Source organism: Leucopleurus acutus, assembly GCF_964270905.1.
Source record: "Leucopleurus acutus genome assembly, chromosome: 1".
NCBI classification, from domain to species: Eukaryota; Metazoa; Chordata; class Mammalia; order Artiodactyla; family Delphinidae; genus Leucopleurus; species Leucopleurus acutus.
This window is the reverse complement of record NC_139142.1, coordinates 8786001-8796487: the sequence shown is the minus strand read 5'-3', so window position 1 is coordinate 8796487 and position 10487 is coordinate 8786001. Positions and strand designations below refer to the sequence as shown.

Sequence of the window (10487 nt, the reverse complement as noted above, 5' to 3'; positions counted from 1 at the left end):
GAGGCTTGGGGGGCCACAAACGTCCAGCCAGATTCCATTCGAGACGAAACAAAGCAGGACCCTATGGTTCTTACCCCCCATGTCCTCCATCTGCCTTTTGTCTGTAGAGAAACGTTAGTCAAAGAATAAGTTTAATCAGAGAAGTGAGAAAATGCAGAAACAAAGGAAAACAGTCAAATGAGACCAAATAATAATAGTTTAGTCATTAAGCAAAGTCAAGGACTTTATTTCCTCCTCAAGGGCTACAGATAATATTCTGAGCCATATCCTTTGAGCTGTCTTATAGATACCAAAGCCACCTCCAGGTGGAAGAAGTTAACTACATGATGACCAGACTGTAGCCGTGACATAAGCTGCCACAATTCCGAGAACTGGCCTCAAGGAGATGGGAACAAACCGACCCTGAAACTGAAGATTAACTGTACTTAAAACAATCAAGATGATGCTGGTCAGACCACCGATGACCAATTTCAAGATGACTGTCAGAGCTGACTGTGCTGTTTCTGCATGTAGCCCCCTCCCTCCGCCTATAAAAGCTCTTGCCCACTGATTGGGGGGAGGGGTAGTCAGCCTTTGGACACGAGTCCGCCCTTCCTCTCCCAGCTGCCAGCCTCTGAAATAAAGCAAACTTTCCTTTCCACCAACCTTGCCTCTTTATTGGCTTCAGAGCAGTGAGCAGCTGGACCTATGTTTGGTAACAGAGATATGTGTTGAATTATGAAGCTGTGTGACATAAGAGGCTGAAAAACTAAGCTGAAGACCTCTGAAAACAGACTAGAATTCTCTGGAGTCTCTTGAAAAGACAAAGGCTCACCAGGGGTTGGAGTGAGGACAACCTGGTAAGAGCTGAAAGTACGGGAGGGAGCAATGAACTGACATCAACCATCAGGCATCTGTGACTGCATTTTTCCTGAGGACACTGGCTGATTCTGATGCATTTGGCCAAAGTGGAGACTTGAGGGACCTCATACTTAGACCAGTGCCCTCTCCCCAAAGGGCTTTTTACAGATACAAGCGGCTCAGGGCAGGATGCAGAAGAGCAAAGCCAGGGCCCCGAAAGACAGAGCAGAATCTCCTGCGGTCTCTTTGTGTCGAGACAAAGCCCCACCAGGCTCTTGACTGAGAGCCACACTATAGAAATAGGGTGAACTTGAGGGAGGTAGACTGATGCTCACTGGAACTGGAACTGGACCTTGATTCAATTCTGTTCTTATCAGAAGTAAGCTGTTCGGTATCTCACTCTATCTGCCCAGCAGAGGAAACAGTTAACTCCATCTGGGGGAAGACAATACTATCTAGAACTTTTCCGGGATTTTATACCCACTATTTGGTATTCACTTAAAAATGACTCCCAAAGAAAAAGCATGTAATTGAAAACCAAGTGAAAAAGCGGACTATAGAAGCAGACCCACTAGTAACCCAGAAGTATCAGAAAAGAACTTTAAAATCACTGAGGAGTATGTTTAAGGATACAGAAAGAATGATGGACAAAATGGTTCAAAAGAGATTATCAGAGAAGTTTCAAATCTATAAAAAAAAAGCATCAAATGAACATTTTGGACCTGATAAATATAATATTTGCAGTTAAGAAATCAACTTATTGGTTTAAGAGCTGATTAGACACAGCAAATGTCCAGATTAATAATGAACTGTAAAATAAGCCGATAGGAGACATCAAAATTGAAGCTCAGAGAGGAAAAATGTTTAAGCCTCAAATAAAGCAGAACAGGGCATAGGAGGCATGGTACACAATTTATAAGGTGTAGCAAAGTGTAATTGGAAGCACAGAAGAAGAGAGAGAGAATGAGAGGAATAACTGAAGCTATAATGACTGGGAATTTCCCAAAATATTAAAAAAAAATAGAGTTAAGTGAATTTTTGGATGTAGGGACAATATACATAAATCAGTTGCTTTTTGCTATACCAGCAGCAAACAAATATAACACAGAGTTTAAAATAACACCACTTAAAATAGCATTAGTCAAATACTTAAGAACAAGTTTAATAAAAATAGAGAAAAATTAAAGACAACCTAAGATATGGAGGGGAGGGACACACACTATCCTGAGATTGTAAGGTCCAATATGGTATGGATGTCAGTTCTCTTCAAACAGACCTATAGATACAACACAGTCCCAATCAGAATCCTAGCAGGCTTTCTGGAGGAGAGAGATGGTAATAAACTGATTCTAAAATTCATATGGAATTGCAAAGGTTAGAGAATAGCTGAATTAGGGTTCTACAGAGATATAGGACCAACAGGGCATGTGTGTATATGTACATATATGTATATAGAAAGAGATTTATTATAAGGAAATGGCTTACATGAATATGGATGTTGGCAAGTCCAGTATCTGCAGTGTGGGCTGTCAGGCTGGAGACCCAGGAGAGCTAAAGGTGCACAACCAGGAGAGGAAGGAGAACCAATGATACAGATGAAGTCCAAAGACAGTCTGCTGGAGAATTCCTCCTTGCCTGGGGAGGCCAGCCTTTTCAGTCTATTCAGGTCTTCAGCGGATTGGATGAGGCCCACCCACAATGTGGAGAGCAATCTGCTTTACTCAAAGTTCACCGATTTAAATGTTACTCTTATCCCAAAACACTGTTTAGGGTGACACATAAAATTAACCATCACAATATCCAGGCAATCTAGACGGAGAATAAAGCTAGGAGATTTATACTATAAGATATCCATACCTATTTTAAGGCTATAGTAGTTAACAATGTGCTGTTGACACAAGGATAAAAAAAAAAGAATGGAATAGAAAAGAAAGTCCAGAAACAGACCCGTACATATGTGTTCCAGATTTATGACAGAAGTGATAATACAATACAGGAGAGAAGGGATAGTCTTTTTAATAAATGGGATTAAGTTAATTTGATATTAACATGGAAAAAGATACTCTAGATCTTCTCCTCACATCACACACAAAGATAAATTGCATCTAAATATAAAAAGTAAAACAATAAAACCTTTAGAAGAAAACAGACTATATCTTCAATGCCTTGGAATAGACAAAACTTCCCCAAACGCTCATTATTCAGTTCCATGGCTGCGTCAAGTTTCTTTTATCATCCTGCCAATTTAATACTGTTGATAGTTTGAAACAAGCAGAGCTGGAACTTGGATGTTTTTGCCTGTAATACTGCCTGAACCATCTCCATCCAGTCCATTTCTAGGAATCCCTGATTACTGAGTCACTCTTTTGTTTTATCATTAGTTCAAACGTTTATCAAGTGTGTACTTATGCCATTTCCTTTCCCAAACACTGTCATTGCTCCTGATCAACTTGATCAAAATCAACTAGTTGGATTGGCATCCTTGCAATGAAGCATCAGCATCCACCTCCCCACACATACCACTACCATATTCTCATCCTTCCTCTTATGATGAGCCTGCATCCTCAGCACTGGCTAATCCTCATTATTCTCTGACCTCCAAATACATCCTGAATGTCCCCTCTCCATGTCTTTATTCATGCTGGTGAACAACCCCATCTGTGCCATGCTGTTTCCAGGCTATCCGCCTCCAGTGTCCTGCCTGCCTTGGCCAATTTGGGCTCAGTACATGGGAGGAGATGAGCAGAATATGCAGAGATCTTGGTGACCAAGACCCAGCCTTCCAAGTCCTGCTCAGTGCCCATCTGCGGTCTAGAATCATCCCCTTAGGCTGAGGGCCCCAGCACCAGGACACCTGGACTTAAGGTTTGTGAAGGGCGCCCTCCGCTGGAGGAGGATAGCATTGGGTCCAGGCATGACTACACTGTCTTTTTTTTTTTTTTAACATCTTTATTGGAGTATAATTGCTTTACAATGGGTGTTAGTTTCTGCTTTATAACAAAGTGAATCAGTTATACATATACCTATGTTCCCATATCTCTTCCCGCTTGCATCTCCCTCCCTCCCACCCTCCCTATCCCACCCCTCTAGGTGGTCACAAAGCACGGAGCTGATATCCCCATGCGATGCACTAGCTATCTATTTTACGTTTGGTAGTGTATATATGTCCATGCCACTCTCTCACTTTGTCACAGCTTACCCTTCTCCCTCCCCATATCCTCAAGTACAGCAAAGGAAACCATAAACAAGACCAAAAGACAACCCTCAGAATTGGAGAAAATATTTGCAAATGAAGCAACTGACAAAGGATTAATCTCCAAAATTTACAAGCAGCTCATGCAGCTCAATAACAAAAACAACAAACAACCCAATCCAAAAATGGGCAGACGACCTAAATAGACATTTCTCCAAAGAAGATATACAGACTGCCAACAAACACATGAAAGAATGCTCAACATCATTAATCATTAGAGAAATGCAAATCAAAACTACAATGAGATATCATCTCACACCAGTCAGAATGGCCAGCATCAAAAAATCTACAAACAATAAATGCTGAAGAGGGTGTGGAGAAAAGGGAACCCTCTTGCACTGTTGGTGGGGATGTAAATTGATACGGCCACTATGGAGAACAGTATGGAGGTTCCTTAAAAAACTACAGATAGAACTACCATACGACCCAGCAATCCCACTACTGGGCATATACCCTGAGAAAACCATAATTCAAAAAGAGTCATGTACCAAAATGTTCATTGCAGCTCTATTTACAATAGCCAGGACATGGAAGCAACCTACGTGTCCATCAACAGATGAATGGATAAAGATGTGGTACATATATGCAATGGAATATTACTCAGCCATAAAAAGAAACGAAATTGAGTTATTTGTAGTGAGGTGGATGGACCCAGAGTGTGTCATACAGAGTGAAGTAAGTCAGAAAGAGAAAAACAAATACCGTATGCTAACACATATAAACGGAATCTAAGGGAAAAAAAAAAAAAGGTCATGAAGAACCTAAGGGTAAGACGGGAATAAAGACACAGACCTGCTAGAGACTACACTGTGTTTACAAGGTTCTGCCCGGAGCTATCCCGGAGAGATCAAAGGGCTTCCCAAAGACTTTGGTGATACCCAGCCCGGAGAGTGAATCCTTCAAATTGCAGGTACCAAAGATGGACACTTGGCCAGGAAACATTGCTGTATCTCAGACATGATATGGGCCTGCTGAAGGACAAATTTCTGTTTTCATAGCCCGCCAGTGATCTTCCTTCCATGTAGGTCCAAGGGGCCCGGGATGAGCACATGGCATGAGAAGGGAGATCAGTGAAGCACTTCTGTTCATTTTCAGTGGCGTGAGGTGGGGATGACAGTCTCTAGCTCATGGAGTTGTTGGGAGACGTAGATGAGAGAACACATGTACAGTGCCTCATGTGGCACAGATGCTCTGCACGTATTGACCAATTCTGCCCCCACCCCACAAACAGCCACATACCTGCTCATCTTGGAGTGAGGTTGAGAATACTCGTACATATCTGTGATGTGGAGTGATAGAGATAAATACTGGTTGCATTTGTGTTACAAAGGGTGGACTGATGGATTTTGCTCAGGAAGGGGACAGGTCTGGGAGCATAGCTAGTACCTGGCATTTTTCGAGTACTCACTGTGTGCTAGAGGCACTGCTCTTTATACACCATCTCATTGCATCCTCAGAGTAACCCAGTGGGGTTGGTGCTTATAGCAGACAGGCTCTGGGGAACCCCCTTGAGCCCTGATTCCTGATATCCACATCCTTGTATAATCCGTCATCCTCCTGAGTGTGGGCAGGACCTGCTCCTAACCAATAGAATATGGTAACAGATGTATGTGATTCCATGTATGTGATCGTGTTATTCAAGACCGTAATGCCCCTCGTCTCCTACGGCCACTCCAATCCCACGATAGAAGGAAAAACACCAGGGGAGGAGGTGGAATTGCTGTGAAAAGAGGCTCTGCCTCCACAGAAGCTGCACAGTGAGCTCCTCAGAGGCAGGCATCCCATGTGCCACTTACATCAGCCTGCCCAGAGGAACAGCATCATCTCATTGCTCATTCTCAGATGAATAAGAATCCCACTTGCGGTTTTCAACAAGAAAATGACCACATTCACGTTGCATTCATCAGAAGCCCAGGGTGCTTACCACATGGGCCTGCCTCTTGTGTCTGTGGCCTCCTGGCAAAGCAGAGCTAATAAGATGACCAGGCCAAGCGGGTGCTCCGGACCCCATGGTCAAGGATAGGGTGTGCAAGACGGCCACACACCCTCCCTCCTGTGGCCTGGTTTCCCTCACACTTTATACGATCCCGATTGCAGATGCCCCTGGGGCACTGGCTCATTTGCTGTGGAGAGGGAGCCTGATCTGCCCAGGAGGTTCCTTGGCCAGCTCTCTCCAGGGGCAAGAATCCACTGAGCTCACTACCCCAAGGGTTCGCGATTGGGGTCCTGCTGAAGGAATGGCCACGGGAAGATGCCCTGGAGGAAGGTCAGGGCAGTCCCTGCCAGCTCAGAATCGAGCTCGGAGGTTTGCATAAGGCCAGGCAAGAGCAGAGGATGCCAGCGATAGGCTGCGGAGGCATCAGCGGAAGCAGGGCAGTGTTGATCTTAAGGAACCAAACTGCCCCTGCGCAGAGGCCTGGGGTGGCTCTGTACCTGGGGAGCTTCTTATCCGCCGGCCCCTGAGGCTCCTGACTCCGGTCCGCGCACCTCCAGGCAGGTGGGCCCAGTTCCTCCGACTCCTGCTCTGGGGCCCCGCCCCTGCCTGCCCCCAGAGGCAGAGGGCTCCTCCCCGCTCTGGCTCTGCCCCTTATTCAACCCCCTCGCACCCTCACACCTGGGCTCGCTGGTCCCTGCGGCCCCTGCCAACGCTCACGGGCCCCGCCCCCAGGATCACCGGCCCCACCCCCCTCGGGAGCCAGTCCACTTAAGGAGGCTGAACCCCTGGGAGGTTCCATGTGTGCCTCGAGGCCTGCGCTGGGCACAGCCTTGCAATGGAAGCAGAAGCTTCTCCGCCCCTTGGGTCGCCCCCATGCTGCCTGTGGTTCCGGAGGCCGGGCATCTACAAGGATGAGAATGGAAGGACTTGGGTGACTGTGGCCTTGCGGGTCAGTCCCTCCCACAGAGCTTGGGACAGGGGCTCCCCTGGCAGCACGGTGAGTCGTGGGACATGAGGGGAGGCAGCGGAAGGGTGGTACATGGACTTTAGCCCGTGGGGGCCCTGCATATTATGCAATGAGGATGCAGTTCTCACTGGCGCTGGAAAACTCGGCCTGTGTGGGTTTGAGCGTGCTGACCAGGAGCCCCTGCCTGGAGGGGCCACAGGCAGAGCTTATCTACAGGAGATGACGCAGTCCTCCGTGCGGAGGCTGAGAGAGAGGTAGCTCAGGGCCTAGTGTTGCCCCTAGTGCATGCTGAAAAGGCTTCACACATCCGGCGGCTATTCAGGTGGGCTCTGCGGGATGAGTAGGAGTTCTCCAGGATCAGAAAGGAGACAGGACAAGCACAAGCAAAAGCATTGCAACCTAGAGCAGCAGGTGGGCCAACAGTATAAAATTTACCTTGGCTTCAGGCTCCTCACCTGCAAAATGGGAATAATCTACCTCTGTGGAGGTCACAGACACAGCTCACCATCTGAATGGCCTGGGCGAGCATTTGAGAGGTAACACATTCTAGAATTCCACCTTGGAAACTGATTCAGGAGCCTTGGGTGGAGTCTAAGACCCTTTATGTTTTAAAAACTCCCCAGGTGATAAGGATGATCACTCAAATTGGAAACAGCTGCCCTAAACTAGGGGTTTGGATCACAGCCCATCTTTGAGGGACAAAATATAAATACTTCAGGGTAATATGGTAAATACTTCTCCAGGTATTAAATAAACAATTCACGGTCATTTTAAACAATATAACACATTTCCTAGCTGTCTTCAAATAGGTAATCCAGAAAATTTTTTGTTGAGAACACTGAGTCTTTTCCACCCAATAAAGCATGCAGAAAATTCTGGACAAAATAGTTTAGTAAGTTTTCAAAAAGCATACAAAAGTGTTCAATGGGAAAAGAATGGATTCTTCAAATAACTTAGCCACGAGTGGGGGAGGGGAACCTGGAGGCTGAGCATTGCTTTCACAATCTGAAATGATTATTTCTGAATAGTAGATCTGGGTTTTCACATGCAGTCTTAGGATAGGAGATGGCTTTCTGAGCATGATCGAATGCAAAGGTCAGCAAACTTTCTGTAAAGAGTCTGATAGTAAAAATTTTCAGCTTTGCAGATGGTAAAGACTCCATAGCAACACTCAACTCTGCCCTCTAGTGCAAATGCAGCCCAAGACAGCACACACAGGAAGAAGTGTTTGTTTATTTGCAATAAAGCTTTATTTACAAAAGCAGGTGGTGGGCCAGATTGGGTCTGTACTGTGCTGACGCCTGATCTAAAGACAGAATCCAAAGGGAAAGAGATTTTGCCACATAATTAAAAACATCCCTCTTGCAAAACCGGCTCATAAAGTTAGGACAACAAACGGAGAAAAATAACTTGTAACATGTATGACTGATAAAGGGCTAGATTCTTAGCTCGGAAAAATGTTCAGCACAAAGACAAATACTCTGATAGAAAACTGTAAAGAACTTCCCATTTAGTTGCAAAACACATGGAGCTTTGGTTATAGTTGTCTGGTGACTTTCCCTCATTTTTATACCTTTCTGGATTGGCTGATTTTTTTTTTTTTCTTTTAATGTTCACAACAAGTAGTGATGGCCATGATCAAAACTACAAAATATTTTTAAGGGAAAACCCATCACTCCCAGATCCTGAGGTCTATGGATATCTTATTTTTATTTATTTATTTTTTTAGATATCTTATTTTTAGAAAGAGAATTTTTAAAACTATGGAAGTGGCCAAGACAGAGGGCCAACAGAGTAATCAGTGTAGGCCCAATGTTGCGGACAGGCTGGAAACAGAGGCTAACTTTTCAGGGTGTGGTGGGGTGAGTGGGATGCAGGTCAGTGGGAGGATGGTACAGAGGAGGCCTGGAGAGAACTAGTCCAAGGAAAACCCCCAAGTGATGGTGCCAAGGCTCTGGGTGTGGGATTCTAAAAGCATGCCCATCGACCTCTGGTCTGGGCAGCCCACCAGCCGGGCCAGGGGATCCAGGACCCTGGTTGTGTGTGTGCAGCTCAACCATCCCTGATGTGCCCCCTCCTCTCTGGTCCCTTCAGCATGAAATCAGCGTCACGGTCCGCATGTGGCAGATGCCAGTGCAACCCCAGATGCCCAGGTCCCCCAGCCATCTGCTCGTGTTCGGGCTGCTCCCCAAGTGGGAGCTCTACCCCGGGCGAAGGTACCAAGCAACGGATTTGAGACTCTGGGAAATAGTGGACCATGGCCAGGCAAGTGCATGGTGGCCCAGGTGAGGGGGATGGGCATTAAGTAGTGACCGTAGGTGTGCAAAGTGGGGCAAAGGATGGGAGGGATCCCTTCCCCGGGCCCCTAAATCCACAAACCCGGGTTCCCATCTGCTTCATTTGGATAGAAGAGCGTCTCCCAGGGGCTCTGATCACTGCTCCCCCATTCTGCAGATCAACTCCATGGAGCAGCTGATCCTAAAACGTCTGCCAAGTGGGAGCCGCTGACGGGGCTGCTATGTCAGGCCTGGAGCCTCGCAATGCGGACAGCGGACACTAGCAAGGAGGACGCCCCTCTTTACAGGAAGGCAATGCTGGTCACCTTGCCCTCAGGCTGCTCCCTGAGTTTTTCTTACATAGCCACCCGTTTACACCCCCTCCCAACCCCAGTGGATGTGATTTCCACTGTGGACAGACCCCTAGTATGTTCACAAAACACTGAATAATGGTCATCATTTAATTCTCAAAAGAATTCTCTGAGGTGTACATATTAACATCCCGTGTTACAGATGAGCAAACAGGCTCTGAGGGCTGGAATGATTTCCCTGAAACCACAGAGCCTGGAAATAGCCGTGATCAAGCTTTGATCCAATGAACGTGGATCTCTAGGTCCGGCCGTGGCGCTGGGGCGCCACAAGTCCAGTCAGTGGCAGTGGCCTTCAGGGACCCTGTGTCGACCCCCAGAGCCTTCTTCCTGAGACTGGCAGCAGCTCGAACTGCACTGAGGGCCCGGAGCGGGGCTTTTGCCCTCCTACCCCTGGTCCTGCTCTGACGGGCCACCGCCCGGCTCTTCTGAGGTTCCCTGACCGTCTCCTCCCAGGCCCTGCTGGCCCTGTGATCTTTATGCACTTGTTCTTTGGTTTGCACACCTACCAGGGCCTCCTTGGGGGGGCGGAGGCAGCGGGCCCCCTGTCCACTCTGCATTTCCCATTTCCCTCCGTCTGCGCTCAGGGTGACCTGCCATGGCTTCTCTTCCCCCTTTGTGTCCCTCACACCGATCTTCCAGGTGCCACTCCCCCAAACACCTCCCCTCCATGCCCACCAGACCCAGTGCCCAGCCAGAGCCCCGAGCCTCCAGTGCAGCCTAAAACTGGAAACTTGCCCTCGGCTCTGCTTGGCCTCAGGCAGGGAGTGGCTTGAAGAGCACCAGGTCTGGACTTGACACTCAGATGCGCCCTGGAGGTCACTTTTGCTGACACTTTGGCCGGGAG

At 47.2% G+C, this 10487-nt stretch overlaps 1 protein-coding gene across 1 annotated transcript; it reads left to right on the top strand.

The window, feature by feature from the left end:
* Window positions 1-6864: 6864 nt before the first annotated feature.
* On the top strand, window positions 6865-9504 carry TCL1B (TCL1 family AKT coactivator B; the record flags this gene model as incomplete). Its single annotated transcript, XM_082837570.1, has 3 exons — window positions 6865-7026; window positions 9091-9261; window positions 9451-9504. The coding sequence occupies 3 exons, from the start codon at window positions 6865-6867 to the stop codon at window positions 9502-9504; spliced, it is 387 nt and encodes a 128-aa protein (XP_082693696.1).
* Between the last annotated feature and the right edge of the window lie 983 nt (window positions 9505-10487).